This window comes from Camelus ferus, chromosome 22 (assembly GCF_009834535.1).
Source record: "Camelus ferus isolate YT-003-E chromosome 22, BCGSAC_Cfer_1.0, whole genome shotgun sequence".
NCBI classification, from domain to species: Eukaryota; Metazoa; Chordata; class Mammalia; order Artiodactyla; family Camelidae; genus Camelus; species Camelus ferus.
The window spans coordinates 17495688-17521759 of record NC_045717.1 but is presented as its reverse complement, the minus strand read 5'-3'; the positions used below and the strand labels follow the sequence as shown (position 1 = coordinate 17521759).

The following is a 26072-nucleotide window of genomic DNA, read 5'->3' as shown; positions in this document are numbered from 1 at the left end:
GTGTGTATATGTATGTAATCAACATTGGAGAATACATGAAATATAGGAGTAATACTATTGACATTTTCTTATATATACTTTTTTTTTTAAGCTACAAGCCAGGGTGTGCCAGCCCTTGATTTAGGCAAATAAAAACAGCTTCCAAGAACAGAGGGTCTCTTCTAGGAAAAGTCCTTTAGAAAGGGTGTCTCTTATATTCATCAGCATGTGACAAGGCATTCTCATGCTCCTTTGATGAAACAGGGACTAAAATTTAAAAAGAGAAGGCCATTAGGGCTGGGATCTGACCTGCGCTTCCAGCTGAGCCCCCTGTTCTGTTCATCACTCACCATGTTGAACAGACATGCTGTGAGGATTAAAGGAGAAAACACATGCAGTTCTCCATTGCAGGGCCTGGCATACAGTAAGTGCTGAATAAATGTTCCTTCCTCCACTTCTCCTGACCCTGCCTCAATGAGACTAAGATAGTCATAGCCTGGCTGGTGAGGAGATGAAAAGGGGTTCTCATAGGAATCCATCAGTCATCAATCACATGGAATCCTTCCCCTTCCCCTATGTACTCACTACTTAATTGTTCATAAGCAAGGAGAAAGCCCCAGAGACAAGGAGGCTAACTGGCAAGTGCCATTTCTCATCGGGCCTTGGCCCCAAGCATGGTGGTGGCATAGTGGTGGCATGGCGATGGCACGGTAGTGATTTGCAAAAAAAAAGCCCACATGCAGGGCATCCCTGCCTGCATCACTTCCTATCCTCGAGAAACACCAGGCTGCCAAACATCTCTGCAACATGGAGAGTTGAGTTTGGCAACACGCTGAAAAGAAAAAAACAAAACTTGTGCAAACTTAAGCAGAAACACCCTAATTGCCCCAGCTGGGAGTCATCGTCCAGTTGCTGTTGTCATGCGACATGTCATTCCTCTAAAGCATTCACAATTTGTCTTGGAGGCTCAGCTGTATTTTAAATGACGTGTTTTCTGTAGAATTCCTGAGTGCTTGCTCTTGGGAGTTGGGCCAAGTGCACACAATAGCTATTTGGGGTGGAACAACTGTTAAGAGAGAGGCGGTCTAGACTCTTGAATAAAAGTAGAAAGGAGTAAAGGATATTGGAAATGGCCAAGACCCAGCTGAAGGAGATTTGTAAGCTCTCTGTGAGCAGAAACAGGGCTATATACTTTTTTAGCTTCCTCTCCACGTCCAGCAGGACATGGATAGTGAGCTCAGCATTTATTTGTTGCTCAGACTAAAAACTGATTTGCAAATTTCCTCAGCCCTTAAGGACAGCCTAGCAAGAGATGGTAAGTGGGAAGACGCATACTTACTACTCCTATAACCTGCCATCAGTGACAGACATCACCAATCAATCATGGACAGACATCACTAATCAATCACAGCCCTCTTTTCCAGCACTGAGCCTGGATGCAATCTCAGAATCAGTGCCAGCACAGTGCTCCAAACATTACTGATGGATTAGAGGGAAATGATCTGCCTCCTTGGCTTCGACTAAATGTTCATTTGTTAGGAGAGGATGGGAGGCCTTGGGAAAGAGATGAAACAAGGGCATCACCATCAAGAGGCATAAAGTTCCCAACTGTGACAGGGGGACAGTGGGGGCACAGACACAGAGCCACTCCTACCCTTTAGGAACTTACCCAGGACAGGGGGAAGGATGCTCATTTACACAGTACCCACCTTATGCTTCAGCATCGCCAGTTCACTTACTGATCACGTAACCCTTGGAAATGTGTCTCCTCCCCAACTTAGCAGCTGATGGGATGGGCTGCTCAGAGGCTGCAAGGCTTTGCCAAGAGTAAGTCACCCAGCTTGTAAGACCTGGGACCTGACTTCAAGTCCAGAACTCTTTCTCCAACAGCATCGTCACCTAAGATGTCGTGGGGACACACACCCACACAGGTGGGTGCAGCCTGGATAGCCAGGAGGTAGGACAAGAGGGGCTACACTCTGAACCCCTCAGTGCCAAGCCTCGCCCTCGGCCCAGGATCTCCTGTCTGGCTCATCCATTCATGTCCATAATCAGGCAGTAAGTACTCTTGAGCATCTACAAAGGCCATCTCATATCTCACTGTGAAACTGAGGCTCAGAGAGGTTACATGACATGCCCAAGGTCACACAGCTGAAGTAGCAACTAAAATCCACGTTCTTTCCACTTGTGGGTGGCTCTGGCTGTCGGTTCCGTTTACTGGGCGTTCTGCTGAAGTGTCTCATGCTGCCTCAGGAGGTCCTCAGTGGGTGGCCAGCCTCCTCACATCATGTTTGTTTCAACACCAGGTCCACAGCTGGGCCTGGGGGACACAGAGATGAATCAAGGGAGGCCCCTGCCTTTGAGGGGCTCCCTACTGAAGAGGAAAAAAGGCAGGGGGGAGAACAGCTGGTTCCCATGATGTGTGAGCTTCCTGGGGCTGTCACAATAAAAGTGGCTTAAAACAACAACAGCATGTTCTCTTATAGGTCTGGGGGCCAGAACTCTGAAATCAAGGTGGCAACAGGGTTGGTTCCCTCTGATGAGGCACTGAAGGAAAATCCATCCCAGGCCTCCCTCCTGGTCTTTGGTGGCCCCAGGCAATCCTCAGTGTTCTTTGGCTTGTAGTTACATGACTCCAATCTCTGTCCCCACCTTCACGTGGCCTTCTGTGTGTTTGTGTCTCTGTGTCCTTTCTCTTCTCAGGATACCTCATTGGATTTAGGGCCCATCCTAACCCAGGATGATCTCATCTTGAGACTCCTAATTACATCAGCAAAGACCCTCTTTCCAATTAAAGTCACCTTCATTGGTACCAGGAGTTAGGACTTGGACAGTTCTTCGGGGGACACATTCAACTTATGACCGACCACCCATGGTGATAAGGAAGGTCCACAGGAGGCTGAGTGAAGAGGAGACAGTGCCAACCATCCTGCAGGAGCAGAGAGCCACCCACAGAAGTCCCTCTGAGGAGCTGCAAGACACAGGCTTGACAAACACAATGAATCCAGCATAGACATGGCTCCCACCCTCCCTGTGATTCACACGCTGTTTGTTGGGGAGACAGAAAAAAGGCAAATGGTGGATACAAATAATGAACAATGGTGAAAAGTGCTGTAGAACCCAAAAAAAGAGTGGAGGAAGGAACTATAGGGCCTGGGGAGGGGCTAGTATGGGTAGGGGAGAGGGGAGCCTGGAAACCCCACATTTATACTGAAATGCACAGTAAGATGAGCTGAGGACAGCCTTTTCAACAAATGGGGCCGGAACCACTGGGTATCCACATGCAAAAAACAAAACAAAAAACTAACTGAACAAAAACAAATTCACACAAAATGGATCACTCGTTTAAATATAAAATGCAAAACTGTACATCTTGTAGATGATAACATAGGGGAAAACCGAGAGGACCTTGGGTTTGGCACTGACTTTTTAGATACAAGACCCAAAGGACAATCCATGAAGGAAAATTCTGGTAAGCTAGGCTTTGTTAAAATGAAAAACTTCTCTGCAAAAGGCACCATAAAGAGAATCAGAAGACACACCACAGACTGGGGGAAAAAGTCTTTGCAAAACACCTACCAGATAAAGGATTAGTGTCCAATATATACAAAGAAGTCTTAAAACCCAATAAGAAAAAAAACGACCCAGTTTAAAATGGGAACAAAGATCTGAACAGACCCCTTACCAAAGAAAACATACAGATGGCAAATAAGCATGTGGAAAGATACAACGTCAGATGCCATCAGGGGATTGCAAACTAAAACAATGAGATACCACCACATGCCTATTAGGATGACTAAAATATAAAAAACCAACACCATCAAATGCCGATGAGGATGTGGAACAACAGGAATGCTCATTCTTTCCTTGCTGGTGGGAATACAAATGGTCCAGCTACTTTGGAAGACAGTAGGGTAGTCTCTTACTAAGCTAAACATAGTCTTATCCTACAGCCCATCAGCTGAGGCCCCAGTTATTTATTTATCCAATTAATTTGAAAACATGTCCAGGCAAAAACCTGCACATGAATCTTTAGAGCAGCCACAGTCTATACAGATTCAAGAGCAACTATGTTGCCCCAAGCTGGAAGCAACCAAGAAGTCCTTCAATAGGTGAATGGATAAACTGTGGTTTATCTATACCATGAAATACTATTCACTGATAAAAAGAAATGAGCTATCAAGCCACAAAAAGACAGGGAGGCATCTTAAATGCCTACTGCTAAGTGAAAGAAGCCAGTTGGATAAAGCTACATCCTGTGTGTTTCCAGCTATATGACATTCTGGAAAAGGCAAAACTGTGGAACCTAATCAGGACTTAGCAGGGAGGGAGGAGTGGATTTTTTGAGCAGTGACACTCTTCCATCTGATACTGTGACAGTGGATACATATCACTATGCATTTGTTGAAACCCACGGAACCTACAACACAAAGAGTGAACCCAAAAGTAAACTGTGGGCTTCAGTTAAGAAGACTGTATCAGTATTGGCTCATCAGTTATAACAAATGTATCACGCTAATGCAAGATGTTCATAAGAGGGGAAACTGTGTGATGGGGGATAAAGGTGAACTCTGTACTTCTGCTTATTTTTATCTGTAAACCTAATACTGCTCTAAAGAAACAAAATTTCAGTCATTAAGCGGGGAGAGGTGCAGGGAGACGAGCCAGAGCTGAACAAGGGGAAAGCGAGAGGACAGGACTGCAAAAGCCTGGAGAGTAGAATGTGAGTGGTGTGTTCAGAACCTGCAAGGAGAGAGGAGGAAGGGACGGAGATGGGCTGGAGAGAGCTGCAGGAGCTGCCCCAGGCTGAGGGGAGGCCCCTGGCACCATCTGAGCAGAGGTCTACAACTGCCTAAGAGTCATTCCCATCTTGGGAAATAAATTTGATTGCCTTCAACTTCCCTCATTATCATTCGGGGAAACTGAGGACCCAAAGAAAGGCAATGAGCAAAGCACACAGGAGGCTCATCATCTCACCCGCACCTGGAGTGAGCTCACAGGATGTCAGCAGCACTTCCACAAAAGAGAAAGAGCCCGTGTGACCCTCACAATATCCGTTTGGGGTTAAGTACTCTTATAATCTGCATTTCATGGACAAGGAAGCAAGCCCAGAGAGGCACAGCCACTTGCTCAAGGTCCCACAGCTTGAGGTCTCAACCATCACAGTGGCAGCCACAGGAAGCACGTTGGAGCTGAACTTGATGTCTCCAGCAGCCCAGGGAAAGCTGCAGAGGGGATCCCCGCACCCCTCCACCCACTAGCAAATGTGCCTGGGACTGAATGAAGTACCTCTGGGTCCCTCACACCTGGTAAATAGGGCTTATCAACAAATGTTTGCCAAATCCACAGTCGGATGACTCACGGTGAAGTGGTGTCCTTCCAGCTGGGAGAGTCCAGGACTGTAGACTCCCAAAGGGGTCTCTGGGTGCCTGTGTGGTGCCAAGCCCACCTGCCTCTGCAGTGCTACTGCACTGTGGGGATCCAGCTATTGTCACTGGCAAAACCCTGCTGGCCCCAGGGAAGGTTTCCAGGTCAGGAGCTGCCTGCACCCCTCAACACTGGCCACGGGACTGTGGCTGACCATGGACACCTTCTGGAATCAAGAGACCAAGGCTGGGTGCTGGTTCCAGGTTACGCTATGAGATGCTCTCCCTCTGACACCCACTTGGCTCCCCCTTTCCCCACATCTTGACTCACACATCTCCTCCTGGGTGAGATTCAAAATTCCACCATCCTTTCTCTCCCCTCTCACACACACTCACTACCTCTCACCCTTCCCTGCTTTATTCTACCAAAAGGCCCCTTTCCCAATATCCTTACTTTACATCTCCCCACCCCTCACTACAGTGAAAGCCCCAAGGGCAGAAGGATTTGTCTGCCGGTTAGCAAATGTGTTCCCAGTGCCCACACAGGGCCAGCACACAGTAACAAGAGTGACAGTCCCTTGCTGGCAGGCCCCGTGGTGTTTAAGATGCTCACAGGATTGGCTTGTTCTCTGTAGCCACCCCCCGACCCCGGAGCTGGGTCTGTGTTGTTAAATTGTCATCGCTGTGTTGTCTCTTCACTTAACACGAGTCAGTAAAGCACCAGGCCTGGGGCAGCTGCAGGACCTCAAGTCACTCCCACTGCCTCCTGAGCTTCAGTTTCCCTGCTCTGAAAGGCTCCCTCGAGGGAGAGTGGCTCAAAGACTTAACATTTCTCATCATGCAAGATTTTTGACAGAGCGGTGAGCATAACAATGGATCAAGCTTGGGGGAGTCCGCAGAAAATGGAGCCGAGTCTCTCCATCCATCACGAGTCCGGGGAACCCCACCCCGGTGTTCGTGGGACCGAGTTTCCCCACCCACCTAGGATTCTGGGGACCCCGCTTAGGCTGCGGGGCCCATCTCCACTTCCATCAGGGATCCCCAGAAGCCCTGGGGTTCAGCGTTCCTCTCACAGTCCCGGATGCCGCCCCCGCTCCAGGTCCTCCCTGACTTCGCGCAGGCGGGAGCCCACGGGGCGCCCCGGGGATCCCTGAGCGTCACGCTGCTGTTGTGGAACGCGTGTTGATGCCGTCGCCCGGGAGACGGGCGGAGGCGGGCCCAGGCTGGGGGACGCGGCCTGGCGGCTCGAGAGGGGCCGGGCCGGCCGCGCAGAGCCCTGGCGGCCTCAGTGGCCACGGCCGCCGCCGCCCGCCGGCTTATATACCGCGGCTAAATTTAGGCTGCGCCCGGAGCTCGTCCCCATCCGGGACGCGTTTCCGCCGCCGCCGCCTTGGCCCGGCCCCCGCGCGCGCAGCGCCTATAAGGCTTGGGCGGGCCCGGCCGCGGCCGCAGAATCGTCCCCGCCCGCCCGCCCGCGCCCCGACCAGCCCGCCTCCGGGCAGCCGCTCACCGGTGTCGCGAATCCGCGTCGGCCCCGGGTCCCAGCCATGGCGCTGAGCGAGCCCATCCTGCCGTCCTTCTCCACTTTCGCCAGCCCGTGCCGGGAGCGCGGCCTGCAGGAGGTGAGGGCGGCAGGGACCGCGGGCGGCGGGGGCGGCTGGTCAGGGTCGTAGAACGTGGGCTGCGGGGTAGTAGAACGCAGAAGTTAGGGACAGCGGGCTCAGGGTAGCAGAACGCAGGCAGCGGGCGACGATCCCCGGCCCCACCGCGCGCTCACGCCCGCGCCCTGTCGCCCTGTCACCCGCAGCGCTGGCCGCGCGCAGAGCCCGAGGCAGGCGGCACCGACGACGACCTCAACAGCGTGCTGGACTTCATCCTGTCCATGGGTCTGGACGGCCTGGGCTCTGAGGCCGCCCCGGAGCCGCCGCCGCCGCCCCCGCCGCCTGCGTTCTACTACCCCGAGCCCAGCGCACCGCCGCCCTACGGCGCCCCCGCGGGCGGCTTGGTGTCCGAGCTGCTGCGGCCGGAGCTGGACGTGCCGCCGGGACCCGCGCTGCACGGCCGCTTCCTGCTGGCGCCGCCGGGCCGCCTGGTGAAGGCAGAGCCCCCTGAGGCGGATGGCGGCGGCGGCGGCGGCTACGGCTGCGCGCCAGGCCTGGTCCGCGGGCCGCGGGGCCTCAAGCGCGAGGGAAACCCAGGCCCAGCAGCCGCGTGCATGCGAGGCCCCGGGGGCCGCCCCCCGCCGCCGCCCGACACGCCGCCGCTCAGCCCGGACGGCCCCGCACGCCTGCCCGCGCCCGGCCCGCGCGCCCCTTTCCCGCCGCCCTTCGGCGGCCCCGGCTTCGGCGCGCCCGGGACTGGCCTCCATTACCCGCCGCCCGCGCCCGCCGCCTTCGGTCTTTTCGACGACGCGGCCGCCGCCGCCGCAGCGCTGGGCTTAGCGCCGCCCGCCGCCCGAGGTCTCCTCACGCCGCCCGCGTCTCCGCTGGAGCTGCTGGAAGCCAAGCCCAAGCGCGGCCGCCGTTCCTGGCCGCGCAAGCGCACCGCCACGCACACCTGCAGCTACGCTGGCTGCGGCAAGACCTACACCAAGAGCTCGCACCTCAAGGCGCACCTGCGCACGCATACAGGTGGGCGGCGGCGGGGGGCGCCGGAGGAAGGACGTGCTTAGTAAGCCCCCAGAGGGGCGTAGCCCAAGAGTTGCGGAGGGGCCGCGGTCTTAGAAAGCCCCCTGGGGGCGTGGCTCGGGAGCCCAGGGAGGAGGCGCGTGCTTAAGACCCTCCTGGGAGCGCGGCTCAGGACTTCGGGTAGGGGTGTGCGTTTAGGAAACCTAGAGGGATGCTATGTCCCAGACCGCTGGGGAGAAGATCCACGCTTAGGACCCCTCTGGCGTCGTGGCTCAAAACACACTGGGGAGCCACCAGTGCGCGCTTCGGATCCCCTAGGGGATCAGGAGACCCAGGGGTGGGGGATTCGTGCCTAAGATTCCTGGGGTTCAGAGAATAGCGGGGAACGCTTCAGAGAGCTGGTTAGGGATAGGTTGTGCGCCCCCGAGAAGCCACTAATCAGGGTGGGAGTGTGTACCAGAGCCACAGGCGGGAGGGAAACTGAGGCCCTCTCTCGCCCTCTCCCTGCAGGCGAGAAGCCCTACCACTGCAACTGGGATGGCTGCGGCTGGAAGTTTGCGCGATCCGACGAACTCACGCGCCACTACCGCAAGCACACGGGTCACCGGCCGTTCCAGTGCCACCTGTGCGACCGTGCCTTCTCACGCTCCGACCACCTGGCGCTGCACATGAAGCGGCACATGTAGCCTAAGCGCCCCCCTTCCCGCCCAACCGCGCGCGGCCGTGGCGGGTCCCACGCGCCGGGCACGGCTCCCTTCCAAACTGTGACTGGTATTTATTGGGCCCAGAGGACCGGGCCGGGCACAGCGTGGCCACCGAGGGGGCCCCCTCGTCGACGCCCCCGCTGCCCGGCCCCCATCAGAGACTGAAGGCCCGGTGGGAGAAGACCACGATCCTCCTTGACGAATTTTGTTTTCAAAATGGTGCAATAATTAAGTGTCGTCTTTCCCCCCACTGGGTCTACACTAGAGGATCAAGGCTTGATGCCTTGTGAAAAATGCAGGCTTAATTTGTACTGTGCAACATTTTTTATAATATTGTACATAGGGGCTGTGACATATTGTATTACTGTAAATAAGGGGCAGACAGTTGGGCATTTTGGGTGCCTGGTTCATTTTTATAAGATTTTGCTGTTTTTTTAATTCAAAAAAAAAAGTTTCACATCTTTTGAAAAAAATCACAGTACTGGTCTGACTGCTTAGAAGCTGCGGGCTTGGGGCACTTTGGGAGGGCCTGGGGGGAAGAGACAGCTTTGATGGAGGGCAGCCTGGCAGAGGCAGGGCAAAGTGGGTCTTGCCCCCACCAGCACCTGGGGTTGCCAGCTGCAGCCCCCAGCTGCCAGGAACCTGTGGGTTTTTCTATAAATTTAAACACTGCATTTTAGGACTTAGGGAGAGTTATTTTAAGGTTGTTCCCTGAGCCATAAATTGCCTCCTTTTCCCCAGAGCTGGAGAAAATGCTGGTCCCACTGACGTGGCCTCTGGACTGAAAAAAGCCTTACCTCCTTCTGGAAGCTTCTGAGGTTTTAGCCAAACTTCTGCAGTGTGCAGACTTTTGTTGTTGTTGTTGTTGTTGTTTGGAAGGGGCAAAATGCTGAGTTTCTGACCTGCTTTGCCTTTCAATCGTCTTGCCTTTGAGTAGTTTTTTTTTTTTTTAAGATAAGTTTCCATCCTATTAGAAAAAAAGGAAATCCATGTTTAAGGGTCATGGATGGTGAGTCCTCTGTTCCAGATGAGGAAACTGAGGCCCAGAGAGGTAGCCATGGAGTGGTGCTGTTGGGTGCTAGCTAGCCTGGTCCGTCTGCCTCCCGAGGGTCCCCGAACCCCACTAGAGGGGATCTAGGGCCTTCTGCAGCAAACCACCTGCTGCTGGCATCGGAGGATTATAAGACCCTCCCTCCCCTGCAGGTGCTCTTGGGTGAAGGAATCACATCAGAGCCCCCACCTAGGTGGTTGGAAGTGGCCACTCCAGAAACTTCCTTGTGTGCGAGGCAAGACTCCCCACAGCACTCCGCATGTCTCAGGCGAAGTGATGCCTCTCCCTGGCATGTTCCCCCTCATCTTCCCCCTTCTCAGGGCCTTGGGTGGGTAACCATGGCAACCAACAATTGCACAAGTTGTTTCCAGAAAGTGAAAATAGCTTGTAAGCAGCGCCTGTTTTAAAACACTCTTGCCCTGTTGCAACAGCGCCTGGGATTTCCTCCCTCCCTCCCTCCCTCCATCCTTCCTCCCCAGCGATGGCAGCCCTGGAAACAGCTGAGAGCGTTTGGTAATCCACAAAAAGCAGAAATGGGAGATGACAACCTGATTCATCTTTCTCAAGTAAATAGCCCGGGCCCACTTCCGCTGATGATGCAGGGCGTGTGCGTGTGCATGTATGTGAGCCTCTGTTCCCTCTCTCTGCAGCTTTTGCGAAAAACAGAAACCCAAAAAACTTCCAGAGCGGAGCACTGACCCCCTCAATCTGTGGAAACACCCTCTCTCTGCTCAGAGCTGGTTTCAGCGGCACTCAGGGTAGAAGAAAACACTCCCAAGAGATTTTAAATACGTTTTTGCAAGGTCGTCCTGTCTTGCTTGTTGCATTTTGAAACCTAACTGGTAAAGCCATTTTTCTTGCTCAAAAACACCTCCCTGAGGCATCTGAGTCCAACGAGAGGCCAGTTGTAAGGGGACTGGAGCTGTCGAGTTTCTGCTTCCTGAGTGCCGCCAACTGGTACAGTAGAAAGTGTCAGGCTCCTACGCAGCTGTACGTTTCGGCAAGAGACGCGGGCTGGCAAAGAGCAGGCAGGCTCTGATTAATCCCAAATACTCCTCGCTGTTTTCTCTGCCCCTTTCTGAAACCCCAGCGTCAGCTTCCATCACATACCTTCTGGATGGGTGGTTCTCAACCAGGCGCAACCCAGTGTCAAGATACTTTGGGTTGTCACAATTTGGGGGAGGGGTGCTGCTGGCATCTAGTGGGCAGGAGCCAGGGATGCTGCTGAAACATCGCAGAAGGCACAGGGCAGCCCCCCCCTCCACAGAGAACCATTCTGTCCCAGTGTCATTAGTGCCACAGCTTAAACACCTGCTCAGGTTCCTAAATGATCATAAGCGTCGATCACTTTTATCAGCAAGGAATGAGGGTTGGGGGTCCGTCCCAAGAAGCAAGATGGCAGGATGCCACGCAGAGAAAAGTGTGACTAAAACCTCACTGCTTGGCCCTGTCTCCATCCCTGTGAGCAGACACACAGCACTTTCCCTTCCTGGTGTCCACTTAAGAAAATGTTGAATATCAAATCAAACCCCCCACCACCACCACCACCAAAAAACCCCTGCATTCTGCAACCCAGTTCCAATCACTGTTTTCTGGAGGGAGGGATGGCTGGTCAGCTTTTGAATGGCTTTCACATGGCTGTTTATCCATATATCTTCTTTTTTTTCCAGCCAAAGTTATAACCATTTTCCCATGTTTTTTCCTCTGTGATGTTTTTTTATCATTTTAAATGGCTGCATAATATTCCATTTAGCCATGCCACAAGTTGTTTATGCAAATATGCTCTAGGCATACATATGTACACACGGGGCTGTATTTCAGATTGTCCCCCAGGGTTGGAAAGGATGATGGTTTCAGAGGGCTTTGAGCATTGCCAAAATGCTCTCCCAAGAGTGACTCCAGTGATGGGGGAAAAGATACAGGAGCTGTTTTTCTACCAGGAGTTTCCTGCACGTCAGGGAGCCCCAGGCATCCTGCATAATGTGGTGGTGTGAAGTGGGAGTAGGAAGAGCCTTCAGAGGGTCAGGTGAGTCCCAGCACATGCCTGACTCAGCACCTTGCCCCATCAGCAAAGCTGAGCTAGCACCCAGGCTTGGCCACACCCTGGGTGAGTTCCAAGGCACTAGGCTAGAGATGGCTCACCAAATCACCGACACAGGGCGGCTCTGGTGGCCTGGACCCATGTTGAGCTGATGTGTGACAAGCAAAACTGCCTCCTGACATTGCCCAGTGTCCCCTGGGGGAAGGATCACCCCCAGATTGAGAACCACTGGGTTGGGGGGATCCATGGACACCTAAGAGACTTTGCATCTGTAATTATCTGACCTACTGAGGTCCTAGATGCTGCACATTGAAATACAGAAACCGAGAGTGAGGGAAAGAAGAGGTAACTCACAGATGTGGGAGGATCAGCCTGGTTTGTACCATCTAACCCACTGGGATTTTATTCTGGTGTATTGTGTGAGCTGGGAACCTAAATCAAAGTTTTTTCCAAATAATTCACATAGGGTTTCTCTGATATTTGAGGCCAGAGCATTCTTTAAATTGGGTGACTGTCCTGCGAGTTACAGGACGTTCAGCAGCATTCCTGGTCTCAACTCAGTAGATGCCAGTGGCACCCCCAGCCCTGCAGTCCTGAGGCCGTTGACAACCAAAATGTCTCCAAGCATCCCCTGGAAGGGGAGGGCACAGAATCACCCACCGTGGGCACAAGCGCTTGGGCAGAACCATTCTTCCCCAGGGAAGCCCTCAGGGCCGCTGTGCGGGTCTGCGTCCTCATCGGGGGAGTGAGGATACTGCTGCGGGGATGGAATGACAGGACGGAGATTAAGTGCCCAGCACTGGGGTATGGCCTACGTGCTGAGTCTCCCCTGTGAAGTTGGTGTGCCTGGATTTCAAGTCTTGCAACCCCCACTGTCTCTCTCTGTGTCTCTATCTAAACAGATGGATGGATGGATGGATGGATGGATGGATGGATGGATAGACAGGTGATACGTCTGATGGATAGATGACAGATAATCTTTCTCTCTCTCAGCCTCTCTCCCTTCCCCTCTCTCCACCTCTGTCTCATTCTCTCTCTTTCTCTCTCTCTCAAGCTCTCTCCTTCCCCGATTCATTCATTTCAGCAGATGCTCCTGATGCCTCAGCCTTGAGCTAAGTCCTGGGTAAGCAGAAGTGAGTCAGAAGTGACTCAGCCTCGCCTCCTCACCCAGAGCCGGTATCAACAAATGTTTGTTGAATGACTAACCCAGTGCAAACTTGAGCTGATCCCCAGGCTGGGGCAGGAGCTTTCGTTCTCGGTACATAACACAAATTCTCTTTCAACCTTCCCACCAAGCTGGGGTGTGTGTTGGTGGGAGGGGATAGCCGGCCCCGTTTTCCAAATGTGGAAAGTGGGCGCAGAGAGGGGAAGGCTGGCCCCTTGCCCGGTGCATGTGTAAGTAGTAGGCAGGGCTCGAACCCAGGCTGACCTGATCTTGACATCACAGCTCTTACCCACGCCTGGAAACATCTACAAGCTAAAATGCATTAAGTCACCTGTTTTCTTCCACGCACCCAGTCTGGGGATTCCTGGAAGCCCCAGTGAATCCCTTCCAGGCTTCCATCTGAATAACGTGGAATGCTCATTTTCTAGGAAAATCTTGGGCGGGGAGGAACTGGGTCAGGAAACACGGGTGTTGGGGGGCGTAGGGGGAGCCTGTCTGGGTGAATGGAGTTGCCTGAGATGTTGTAGTAAGAAGCAAAATGAGGTCTGGGGGAAGAGCAGTTCTCCAAAAAAAAAAGCTAAACATCTAGTTGTCATGTGACTCAGCCATCCCACTCCCAGGTGTAGACCCCAAAGAATTAAAAGGCAAGGACTCAGACAGATGCTGGTACACTGGTGCTCACAGCAGTGGGATCCACAACCACCAGGAGATGGAAACAGCATAGCCATCAACAGGTGAGTGGATAAACAGTGTCCTGTCTGTGTAATGGAATATCACTTGATATAGAGCCATGAAGCACTGACACAGCCACAATGTGGATGAACCTCGAAAACATTACCCTGAGTAAAAGACGCCAGGCACAAAAGATCACATACTGTGTGATTCCACTTATGTGAGGTCCTCGAGCAGGTAAATGCATAAAGACAGGAAGTAGAAGGGTGGGTGCCAAGGGCTGGGGGAGGAGGACCGGGGAGTTAGGGTTTAATGGGGACAGGGGTTCTGTTTGCAGGGATGAAAAAATTTTGGAAAGAGATCGTGGATGTGGTTGCATAACAGTATGAATATAATTAACAGCACCAAATTGAATACTTGAAAATGGTTAAAATGGTAAATTTTATGTTTTGTACATCTTACCATGATTAAAAAAAAAAAAAGATGGGAATCTCCATAATCAGGAGGCAGAGAGTGAGATTTCTGTGAGTCAGATCCTGTGATGGATATTTTTCTAGGCATTTCTGTCCATTTCACAGGTGGGCAAATGGAGGCTGAGGGAGGCAAGGCCACTGTCCACATAATGGAGCTGAGCTTTGGGGTTTTTTTTAAAAATAATTTAACTTACTTATTTTGAATTTTATTAATTTTTTAAAATGGAGTTACTGGGGACTGAACCCAGGATCTCATGTATGCTAAGCATGCACTCTACCACTGAGCTATACCCTCCCCCCTGGAGTTGAGCTTTGAACCTGGGTCTGCCTGAAATGAAAATTTTCTCCACCAGGATGTCTCTGCAGTAGAAAGTGACTGGGTCTCTCTGACCCTCAGTTTCCCCTTCTGAAAATAACTAGGGCATTGGACCTCTGCATGGTGCACATATTGTGGACAATTTCGTCTACCCAGTAAAATCAAATGGTGTCCTCTAGCAGGTTGCTAATCATTCTAGAATAAATCCAAATACTTCATTGTGGTCTATGAGGCCCCACCTACTCCTGCACCTCTCCTTCATGCCTATGTGCTCATTCAGCCACACTGGCCTCCTTAGTGTCCACCAAACATGCTACCTTTCAGTCCTGCCTCAGGGCCTTTGCACCTGCTGTCCCCCTGAAGTGCCGTTTTCTGCATTATTCCCATAGCCACTGGTAGCAGCCAAACCAAGCTATACTGGGGGAATCTCTGTGGTCTCAAAGCCAGAAACCAGATCTTCAGAGGAGGGCAGGAGGCTACCAGATAAGGGGCTGGGGCCCTGCTGGCCCTCACCAGACAGAGGGTAAAAGAAGCTGGCGCTGGAATCTCAATTCCCCGCACCTCTGTTTCCCACGCTGTGCCTGGGGAAAGCCTCTCAGAGGCATCATCTCTCCATCCTGTAGAAGAGGAAACTGAGGCCCAGAGGTGTTTCCCAGAGTCATACACTGGTGCTGGGACTCCCACTTTGAAGGTAGGGGTTTTCCCTTAGCTGTGCACGCCCAGAAGGCCAGGTTCACTCCCGTTCATGAGGGAGGCAGAGCAACGAGGCAAATCTCAGTGCCCTATCCTCCACCAATTTTAATTCTTCTTCTTCTTTTTTTTGGGGGGGGAGAGAGGGACAGTGGGGCACAGTTACATTTATGGCCATTTGTGGCTCTAGGAATAAACAAACATGCCCTCCAGGCTGCCTCAGGGCCTTTGCACTTGTTGTTCAGGCAGCTGACCAGCTGCTCCTTGTCCTTCAGGGTCCTGACCCTCTAGCTGACCTCACTCACCCCCTGGGTTGGAGGACTCAGTGCTCTCCTCCTGCTGGGCACATACTCAGCGACTTCTTTCAAATGTTTGGGCTCCTCCGGGCCAGGCTGCACGTTGGGGCAAACGTTACCCAAGCATGTGGAACTGGGGGTTGGGGACAGATGAAATCTTCCATGTGCCAGGAAGGTAAGCAAAGAGGGGAGGAACCTGCCCAAGGTCACACAGCAGGAAATGTCAGAATTCCTTAGAGTTCTGCTCCCAAATCCTCACCCAGACTCCCCAAGGCTGAGACCCAGCAACCATCCTGTCCTGGATGCCTCCCCACTGCCTCTCTCCTCCCCAAATCCCAAAGCTGCAGCTGGGCCTTCTGGGAGGGCACAGCTGATTCTCCCAGCCTCACAGGACCCCCACCTATCCTCCTCCAAGGTTGGGGCTCATGGATTGACCCACCTTGGAGGGGGTGAGGTGAGGGGAGATGCCGACATGTGGGGCTTCCAGAAGGAAGAAGGCAGGCGGATCTGGCTGGAAGGCATGGGAGGAAGCAGCGGTGAGCTGGGGCTGCAGGACTGAAGGGCAGTGGGGAGACACAGAAGGATTAAAGCAGGGGTGACCATCAGCTTTGTACCCTGTTCCTCCAGCCCTATAACATGGTTCCCCTGCCATGACCCACGCCTGGAGGTCCCCCTCTCCCCTCTGAGCCCTCACACCCTTCTCTGCCCTTCTCTTGGTTCTGTAAGCATTTTTCACCCCAGATTCCTGAAGGTGGGGCTGGTCCCTGGCTGGTTCTTCCTGGGGGCTCCCTGGGGCCAGAGGCCAGGCCCAGGCTGGGACCAACCAAGGGAGGCAACCTCACGGTTCTAGAGGGGACACAGTCCGGGGAGGATGAGGACAGGGACCCTGCCAAGACACGGCTCCCGGCCTGGGCCCTTTGTCTAGCCTGTCTCCCCCATCACCCTAGTCTCTTTCCTTCCACTTCTTGTGTCCTTTCTTTCTTTTTTCATTGCAGTCAAATACACATAACATAAAATTAACCATTCTAACCATGATGAAGTGTGCATACAGCTCTGTGGCATTAAGTACATTCACACTGCTGTGTGGTCATCACCACCGTCCATCTCCGGAACTTGTTTATCTTCTCAAACTGAAACTCGGTCCCCATGAAACACTAACCCCCCATGCCCCTCCCCCAGGCCCTGGCACCCAGCATGCTACTTTCTGTCTCTGTGGATCTGACAACTTCAGGGATCTCACGTAAGTGGAGTCACACAGTATTTGTCCTTTGGTGACTGGCTTATTTCACTCAGCATCGTGTCCTCCAGGGTCATCCACGTGGTCACCTGCGTCAGAATTTCCTTCCTTTTTAGGGCTGAGTAATATTCCATCACATTGATGGACCATGATTGTTTCTCTATTCATCTGCTGATTGGCAGTCGGGTTGCTTCCACTTTTGGCTGTGGTAGGTAAGGCCTCCATGAATACAGGAATACAAACATGTCTTTGAGACCCTGATTACAGTTCTGGGGATCTACCCAGAAGCCGAATGGCTGGATCCCTTGGCTTTAAAAAACAAAAACAAAAACAAAAACAAAAAAACTTTATGCCTCTCAGAAACTCAGAAGCATTTTTCTTTTCTGAGCAGCTCATCCAGGCCAAGTATCTGCAAATATCTCAGTGTTCGGATCTCACTTCTACACCAGCTCACCACCGTCAGCACCAACCAGTCACACTCTGGGCCTCGGTTTCCTCCTCTGTGAAATGGGGGCAACCAACAGAGGGGAGGGGAGACTTGCCAGCGGCCCGGCTTCGAGGCCGCCCGGAAATCAGGGTTTTGCAGCAGCCCGGGCTGTGCAGAAAGGCAGAGCGTCACTGGGAGCTGGACAGGCCTGCGGTCGAGGTGCCGCTCACACCCGGCACGCCCGCCCACCCACTCAGACTACAGGGTGCTCTGTGTGCAGCCAGCCCTGGCCTGGGACAGCCTTCTCGGGAGGGGACACATGGGCCTGGAGACCAGACTGGGAGGCCCTCCACCCTAAGCTGGGCCGATGCCATCCGCCCTGGCTCCAAAGCAGCAGAGGCCACTCAGTGGGACAGGCCAACCAGGCCTCCAGGGTCCCTTGTCCCCTCTGAGCCATGGGAGCAGGGCAGGCCAGCTGAGTTCCACCTGCTTGCCAGGACCTGCTCGTTTTAACCAAGAGCAACGTGACCAGGACATTCTATTGACAAGCCTTTTTATTTCTGCTCCCCCCTCCTTTTTTTTAAAATACAAGGAGTCTGCAAACCAACTAAACTGAACAGTCACATCTAGGGCATTCCACCGAACAGCGGCAGAGTACATGGGGAACATTCCCCAGGATGGGCCACCACCAGCCTCAACAAACTGAAGAGGCTTGAGACAATACCGAGGACACACTCCTACCAAAATGGAATGAAATGAGAAACCCCAAATGGAGAGAAATTTGGCAAGCTCAGAAAGACGTGGAAATTAAGTACGAATAGGAAAGAAGGCTCTGCTCCAAGCTGGAAACAACAAATCCTGGAGGTGGGAGATCTGCTCAGGGGCCTGACCCCAAGGGTGGGGGGAAAATGGGCTTGAATGCACCTGGGATGCCCCTGCAGATTGGGGGTGTCTGTGAGGTCTCCAGGTGTCCCTTGGGGATTTCCCATTGTTCCCACGGGGTCGTGGCCTCCAGAGTGGGAGCCTGCCCTGACCCACGTGGGTGACTCTCGAGCCCCCAAGGGAAGCTCCTCATGGCTCTAAGGAGGTCCACTAGGGGTCTGCTTCTGAGAGCTTGCCCCAGCCGTCCAGACATGGCCTTCCCTCGCTTGTTTAGAACATGCTGGAAACTCCTTTCCTCGGCATCCTGGCCCTTCACAGATAGCCATCTCCCTCCTCTGAGCCTCTTCCCCGCACTTCTGCCTTTCATCCCAATCTCCCAGTTCCTCCACTTCCCCTGCTCCCGCTCCAACTCACCCTTGTGCCTCCCCAACCCCACATCCTTGCAAAGGCTGTTCCTTATGCCCAAAAGCCCTTCCTGTGTATCCACGGGAAATCCAAGTCCATCCTTCAAGACTTACCTCAAGTGTCACCTCCTCTGGGAAGCTGCCCTAACTCCCCCAGCAAAACCCCCGCTGCCCACCATGCAGGACTGACCTCACTGGGGCAGGAGCTAGGTACTGGCAGCCCCATCAGATAGGGCCTGAGCAGCCAGCAGCGAGGGGTGCCACAGGAGTGGGGGGCCCGCTTGAGAAGGGGTATGTACCAGGAGCTGGCAGAGTGGCTCTGTTCCTGGGTCAGCATATGCAACCAAACCCCACATTCAGGCCTTCTGGGATAACCAGATTTCTGATCAACTCCAAGAGAGACCAGGATGATGGGGAGTTGTATGCAGAGAGCAGTGTAGACAGGACTTCGAGTTTGGAGGCCCAGGTCACCCCAGCTCTGATGCTTGCCTCCTGGCCATGGCCCTAGGCAACCGCCCGATCTCTGTGAGCCAGTGCTTCCCCTGGCTTGGTCAGAAAAGTAAGTCAGAGACTCGAGTTCCCTCTGACACACACACACCATGGGCGCTCAGTCCTCCAGGGGAGGTAGAATCTCATCTGGGAAGCCTAGGGCAGGACCCAGAAGCTGACCTGTGTGCAGCGCCCCAGGGACCGGATCTGCTACACTTTGAGACATGCGGCTCTAAATTGTCACAGTCATTCAGGAAATAGTTCTGCCCCCGCCAAAGTCCAGACACCGTTCGAGAGGCAGACGACCTGCCTTCTCCAGGGCATCCTGCTTGCTCTCAGCCTCGATCACCCTTGATTTCAACCTTGACCGTGAGTTGGCCTTTTGGGGACAGTCCCAAGACCAAAAGACACACTCCTAGGCCAACCCCTCTACTGTCTGCTGCCTCAGGGGTTCTCTGATGTTTCACAGCAAAGAGGAAAACCAGGAATTAGGAATCCAGCCAGCCCCATTCTTCACTTGGCTTTCAAATATGCCCAAAGGCGCCGATCCCAGCTCTTTGGAGTAGAATTCTCCACATTCCCGGTGTGTTTCCGTTGAACCCCAAACCTCAAACACATCCTGATGTCTCATTTCCTCCACACGGCCTGGGGTGACTTAGGCCAGCTTGCCGGGGGCTCGTCGGCTCATTTTGAGTCACACAGAGGTTTGTTGAAGGAAGGGTTTCTCATCTCAAAAGTTGGCGGCTGTTCCACCAAGCACGGCTGGTTCCCACCAACCTTCTGCCTGCATCTGTGCCATTCACCGCAGGAGCCCGGCTTTGCCCTGCCACCAGGATCTGGGCTCCTGGTGACTTGGAGAGGCAGCCCTGGCAACAAAAGGCACCAAATAGGTCTGAGCTGAGCTTCTGAGTTCACCACATTCAACCTGTGACTCCCGGGCCCCCCGTTTCCTCTACTGTAAAAAGGGGTCATTAGCAGCTATCTTGGCAGCTGCTGTCTGATGGACGGGGCTTGCCCTATGCCTGGCACACAGTAGGTGCTCAATGAAGGAATGGTGGTCATTATTAAGAGAGAGACAGTGGAACTCCAAACGAGCAAGCCCACTTGGTCTGCTTAATTCTGCTGGTCTCTAGGAGGTGGGACCAGAGGTGGGGGGGACCGCAGTGTTTCGGGACAGTCCCGATGTCAGAAGCTGACTTCTGCACAGGGAGATTCAGTTCCCAATGAAAGTGCACGTGGAGAGCCTCAGTGCAGGTGACCTTGTACCTTTCTCAAGTGTAAGTGTGCATCTCAGGGGTGACTTTTTGAGTGGGAGGGGATTTTTGCCTGGAAGCAAAGTTGGGGCAATTATTTTTATTATTGTTGTTGCTGTTGTTGCTTGTTTAAGAAACAATTAGGATGTTCATTAAAGCACTATTAATAATAGCCACAAAGTAGCATGAATCCACGTGTCCATCCAAGAATGAATAAATAAACCAATAAAATGCGGTCCATCCAGGCAACGGGATATTATTCAGACATAAAAAGGAACGAAGCCCTGACACTCTCAGTGTGGATGAACCTCAGAAACATCACACTGAGAGAGAGAAGCCAGCCTCGAAATGCCACGTGTTGTATGATTTCACATACATGAAATGTCCAGAACAGGCAAATCCACAGAGACAGAAAGTGGATTAGTGGTTGTCGGGGGTGGCGGAGGGGAAGTGGGATGGAGTCTCATTTTGGGGTGATGGAAATATTCTGGAACTAGAAAAAGTGATGGTTGCACAACATCATGAAGGCACTAAATGCCACTGAATCATACACTTTCAATGGCTAATTTTATGCTATGTAAATTTCACCTCAATAGAAACAGAACGATTTTTAAAAAGAAACAACTGGGAATAGCGGCTTCAATCGTAAAACTTTGCTACTTTTAATGAAATTCTTTTCGTGAATGTAAATGTATAATAAATTTCACCAAGGGAAGCATGGGTAACCAAACATGGCATACATGCATCTGCACAACGTGGATCCAGTGTGCACAGTGCATACGCATATATACGATGGAATGTTATCCAGCCTTAAAAAGGGAGGACATTCTGACACATGCCACAGCATGGATGAGCCTGGAGGGCATTGTGTTAAGTGAAACAAGCTGGTCACAAAAGGACAGATACCGCATGATTCCATTTATATGAAGTCCCTAGAGGAGTCACCACCGGAAAGGAGAGGGATGGTTGCCAGGGGCAGGGGAGGGGGATGGGGAATGAGGGTTTAATGGGGATGGAGTTCCAGCTTTGCAAGATGAAAAGAGTTCTGGAGGCGGATGGTGAGGATGGCTGCATAGCAGTGTGAATGCACTTAATGCCCCTGAACTGTGTACTTGAAAATGGCTAAGGCGGTGAATTTGAAGTTATGTCAGTTTTACCACAATTTAATAAATAAGTAGGCAAATTGGAGTAAAACAAAGAACTAGCCTGCAGTCTCTCGGACTCCCAAACAGCGCTTTTGCATCTGTTAGGCTGATAGGAAAGAACATTTGCTCATTCTGTTAATGACAGGCACACAGGGAGGGTGAAATTTCAAACCGTCTTCCCACTTTCATTAGGGAATACTATACCGAGTGCTAGCAATGTCTAAAACTGGCCACATGAGTGGTTTTCAGGAAAATGATGGATTTCTCATTTTATGGTTAAAAAAAGTATTTTCAACCTACATATTTGTCAGCCTCGAGCCAAGATGGGAGAGAAGGCCCCAAATATAGAGGGTGAGGGATCGAAGAAACGGAATGACCTTGACACCATCTTTAGAGTCACAGAAGGAGCTGTTCTTACTTCACATAATTTCCTTTCAGTACATTGATTCTAAAACCTATGGGGAAATGAGGGGACCTCTGGTTTCACGATGCTGCAGACACTGTGGCATATAGTCTTTATTCTTCCAAGTAACACAGCTTGCACCCCAGGGAAAGACAGAGAACAAGTTACCCAGGAACCAGAAACTGTTCAGCCCTAGTGAAAAAACGAATTCAGCTGGACCTCCGGGAGGACAGAGAAAATAATTGTTTGGCTCAACACTGCCTTTCCTGTACCCAGCTGAGGCCCTAGATCTGATGTGGCAAACTATAGCCTGAGGGCTAAATACAGCCCTTCAACTGCTTTTGTAAATAAAGTTTTATCGGTACACAGTCACACATATCGCTGACATCCAGTCTATGGCTGCTTTTGTGCTATCATGGCAGGCTTGAGTTGTTGCAACAGACACTGTATGGCCCTGAAAGCCAAAATATTTACTATCTGGCCCCTTAGAGAAAGTTTGCCGTCCCCTGCTCTAGAACACTGTGAGTGACAGTAAAAGTGTGTTGAATTAAATCTGATTCAAAGTAGAATTGGCTGCAGGCAGCATCTCCTGTTTCTGGAAACACAAGTGCATTTGAGGGCATCTGGTTCATGAAGATCTACCTTGTACGGTTCTCAGAGGTTCCCAGGAGAAAGTTACAAGTGAGCAACAGTAGGAAAGAGGGCCCAGGCCCCAGGGCTTGGACAGAGTAACCCCAGCCTCTCAAGCAATCGGAGGGAGGTGATTTGGCATGAACGGGCTCTCTTGTCATTTAACCAATACAAGTGGGAGGAATTTTCTAGATCAAGTTTCATGAAAGGCCACCACAGGCCCTCCGTGAAGGCCAGGCGAGGGTATCTTCCCCAGTCTCACTGCCTGACTTCAGCCCTTAGAGATTCCTTGCAAACCCTTCCATCTGTCTGGGGTCCCTGCATCCCCTAAGAAAATGCCAGGGCACAAGGGACCTTCAGTCTGCTTTGTGGGGAGGCGACCCAGCCCATGACTGATGCAAAGTGCCTGCTTGTTTGCTCAGCCACACTTCCAAAGAAGACTTTTAGTTCAGGGAATACACGTGGCACTGCTTCAGGAATTGAGGTGCAGCAACAGCAAGATATGTGCAAAATCGGGGTTCAAAGGGATTGGTGGGAGTGTGAGAGAGGCAGTCAGAAATAGAGAAAAAGAGTCGCTGGGATTGTGACAAATGCCCTGAAGACAATACCAAAATATACCACCCATGGGGTCTTCTTTGGAGCTGGGACACGAGCCTGGGAGACAAACAGAGAGCTGCAAAGGGCAGGAGGTGTTCTATGTCTGAAAGGGGTCCCCTGGCTGAAAAGCAGTTTCCTGTCCCTTCCTCCATCAAATGAACCATCTTCCTTGGCCCCATCAATGCTTGGGGGCAGTGGGGAGCGGCGGGCAACTGAGAAACACATACAACTCCAGAAAGTGGAATGGAAAATGGAAAAGGGGAGGATTCTCTCCCCCTGTAGGGCACCGCTTTCTTGGGATGACCAGGCACGGGATGCGACCGGGCCGGCTGGGATAAGACTTGAGGGTCAGAGGACCACGATACAGGAGAGAGGATGATGGCTCTGTGGCTTCCAACAGGTGTCCTGAGGAGGCTGAGAATGCCTGGAGTTTTTCCTGGGCCGGAAGTGATCTACTCTGTGGGAAGTCTCGGTCGAGGGCCTAAAGAGCTGCCCACAGGCCAGGGCTCACACACCCCAATTCCTCACACGTAAGTGCAGGACTTGCTACACACAACGCCAAGCCCTTTCCAGTAAGTCTCATTGTCAGCTACAAAAATAACTACTGTCAAAGTGGCGACAAGCTCCTGACAGAGTCCTGCAGGGCCACAGAAGGACAATGGCCTCCGGTCCCCTCAAGTGTAAAGTCCCCTGGATTAGCCAAGCCTCTGGATTAAAAATAAAGGTAACATCTTGGTTTCGGACCCCACCACCGTTCTCCTGAAAGGTGGCCGATAACGGACTTGGTCTGTTCAAGGCGCTCAGTACATTTGAGCCCCTTTCTCTCCCAAGATCATACAACCACAGTGGCAGGGCTTGGCCTCCTGTCTTCCTCAACCCAACACCAGTTTCCTTTAGGACAAGACTCCTGTAACAAGGACTCATGTAATAGCTCATTTAATACAGATAAGAGTTTCCTCTCGGCGTGTTCCTGTGGAGCAGAACTAGGAGATACCTGCTCCGCTCTCCAAGTGCAAAGCCATCACAATCACAGCAGCCGTAGCTTTAATAATAACCACCTGAATCTGTAATAACAAAACCCGCTACTACGGGCTGGGGGAGGGGAAGCGGGGAGCTGTTGTTCCAGGGGTACAAAGTTTCAGTTTTGCAAGGTGAAAAAGTTCTAGAGAGCTGTTGCACAACAACGTGAGTATACTTAGCACTACTGCACACTTAAAAGTGGTTAAGATGGCAAATTGTGTACGTCTTTCAAACCACAGTTAGTAATAATAATAATAATAATAATAATAAAAGAAACAGACCAACAAGTACTACTGTTTTTACTACCTTGAGCTGGGAACTCTGCTGTGGATTCTCATAACAGTGCCAAGAGACAGATGACAGTGTCTCCACTTGACAGATGAGGAAGGCTGAGTCCAGCTCCCCAAGCTCACCCCCTCTGTGGAGAGGGGAGCTGGATTTACACCAAGCTCTTCTGACTGCAGGGCTGCGCCCTTTCCAACACACTCACGGCCTCTTCATTACCTTGTCTTCTCTGATCTCCCTCGGGAAGAGAAGCCATAGGGCTCTTATCCCAGGATCTGGAAACGGAAAGGAATCGGAGTTCTGGTCTACCACGATGTTCTCTTAGACCAGGATCCCTGTGTCCTTTAAAAAGTATGTTTACGGTTGAACAATGGCTGCATCTTGTCTTGGGTCTTTTTTTGGCTCTTGGAGTGGAAACTCTGTCCTTTTGTCTTTAGTACAAAGGAACAATATTCATTGCAGACCACTATCTCAAAAGTCGTTAAGCTGCCGGTCCTCGCAAAGGGCTCTCTCTCCTCCTTTTGGCTGAAGGCTAGCATAGAAAATCCACTGGAAGGGCACAGAATTGTTCACTTATTAAACTAATGTTTCTTATTACACACTAACTTTTTTTTCTTTTTTGGGGGGGGCAGGAGGTAATTAAGTTTTTATTTATCTTTTTATTATATATTAGTTTTTTAAAGTCTATAACATATATAATTGTATTATTGAGATATATTATATAGATGTTGATATAGTTATAGTATTGATTTATATTATTTATATGTATTACATGATACTATATTATACTATATTACAGCATATCAAACTATCATCATTTAAATTAATATCTCTCCCTTAGCTATCAAATGGCTATCAAAAACTATCAAATGGGTGAATTTTTTTTTAATTTTTATGCATGGAAAATATTTTTCTTTAAAAGTTTTTTTTAAATATGTTTGACATATAGCATTGGGTAAATTTAAGCTGTGTAACAGGTTCATTTGATACATGTATATGTTGTAATATGATTGCATTGTAGCAATTAGCACCTCTATCACCTTACATAATTATCATTTCTGTTTAGTGGTTGGAATAAGTAAGTTCGTTATCTCTTAGTAAATTTGATGATTATAATACAAAATTGTCCAAATGTGGACAAAATATTTTAAATAAAAATGAGGCTAGCAGGAGGTCATCTATTCCATTTGCTTCTTTCATGTTACCTAAAATCCTAAAATGTGTGCCTTTCTAGAGATTTGAACACTATCTTGAGGACTTCAGAGCTAAAATGATCTTCAGGGGTTGTCTAGTCCAACCTCCTCAGCCAAAAGAGGACACTGAGACCCAGAGCGGTTAGGTAGGGGGCCCAAGGTCACGAAGCAGAGCACACACAGCACGGCCGCCAGAGAGCAAATCAAAATGCGATATTTAAAGACCCGCTAAATGTAAACAAGACTCCAACCACGCAAGCCCACATCACGTAATTCCTTTGGAATACACTTGCGATAAGGATCACATTTCCACTTCCCTTTATGTTTTTCCAACAAGAGCTCGTGATACAATTTGTATAGCTCCTGGTAACTTTTACTAGGGAAAATTTTGGAAAAAAAACAAAAAACAAAAAAGGACCATGTTTCAAAGACACCAGATCTGATAAGGGGGCAGAAATATTTACTCCATTATTTCAAGAAGCAGGTTCTTTGTTTCTCAGGTGCTTCCTGTTTTAAAAATAGCTTTCCACAAATGTTCCAGGACTAGAATGTCCTTTTAAATGAAACTGGCTTTGAAGATGTGACTTCATTTACTTGGAGCAAGTCACAGATAATCAGTCACCCGTTTGCAAAATCCTGCTCAGACCAGGTATCCCAGACCCTTGGGTTCTGGTCCAACTGCAGCTGGAGCTGGATTGCTGGACTGTGATGGGGCTGGAAATCAGCT

The 26072-nt window shown here is 51.2% G+C and overlaps 1 protein-coding gene across 1 annotated transcript; it reads left to right on the top strand.

The window, feature by feature from the left end:
- Positions 1-6777: 6777 nt before the first annotated feature.
- On the top strand, positions 6778-9149 carry KLF2 (Kruppel like factor 2). Its single transcript, XM_032465371.1, has 3 exons — positions 6778-6967; positions 7153-7975; positions 8483-9149. Exons 1-3 carry the CDS (start codon positions 6893-6895, stop codon positions 8656-8658), a joined length of 1074 nt encoding a protein of 357 aa, XP_032321262.1. The 5' UTR covers positions 6778-6892; the 3' UTR covers positions 8659-9149.
- The last annotated feature ends 16923 nt before the right edge of the window (positions 9150-26072 follow it).

Bases quoted from the DNA above. Each gene is read 5' to 3' on its own strand.
- KLF2 (XM_032465371.1), top strand. From the start codon at position 6,893: ATGGCGCTGAGCGAGCCCATCCTGCCGTCCTTCTCCACTTTCGCCAGC. The intron at 6,968-7,152 runs GTGAGGGCGGCA...TGTCACCCGCAG, and splicing joins GGGAGCGCGGCCTGCAGGAG to CGCTGGCCGCGCGCAGAGCC. The intron at 7,976-8,482 runs GTGGGCGGCGGC...CTCTCCCTGCAG, and splicing joins GCACCTGCGCACGCATACAG to GCGAGAAGCCCTACCACTGC.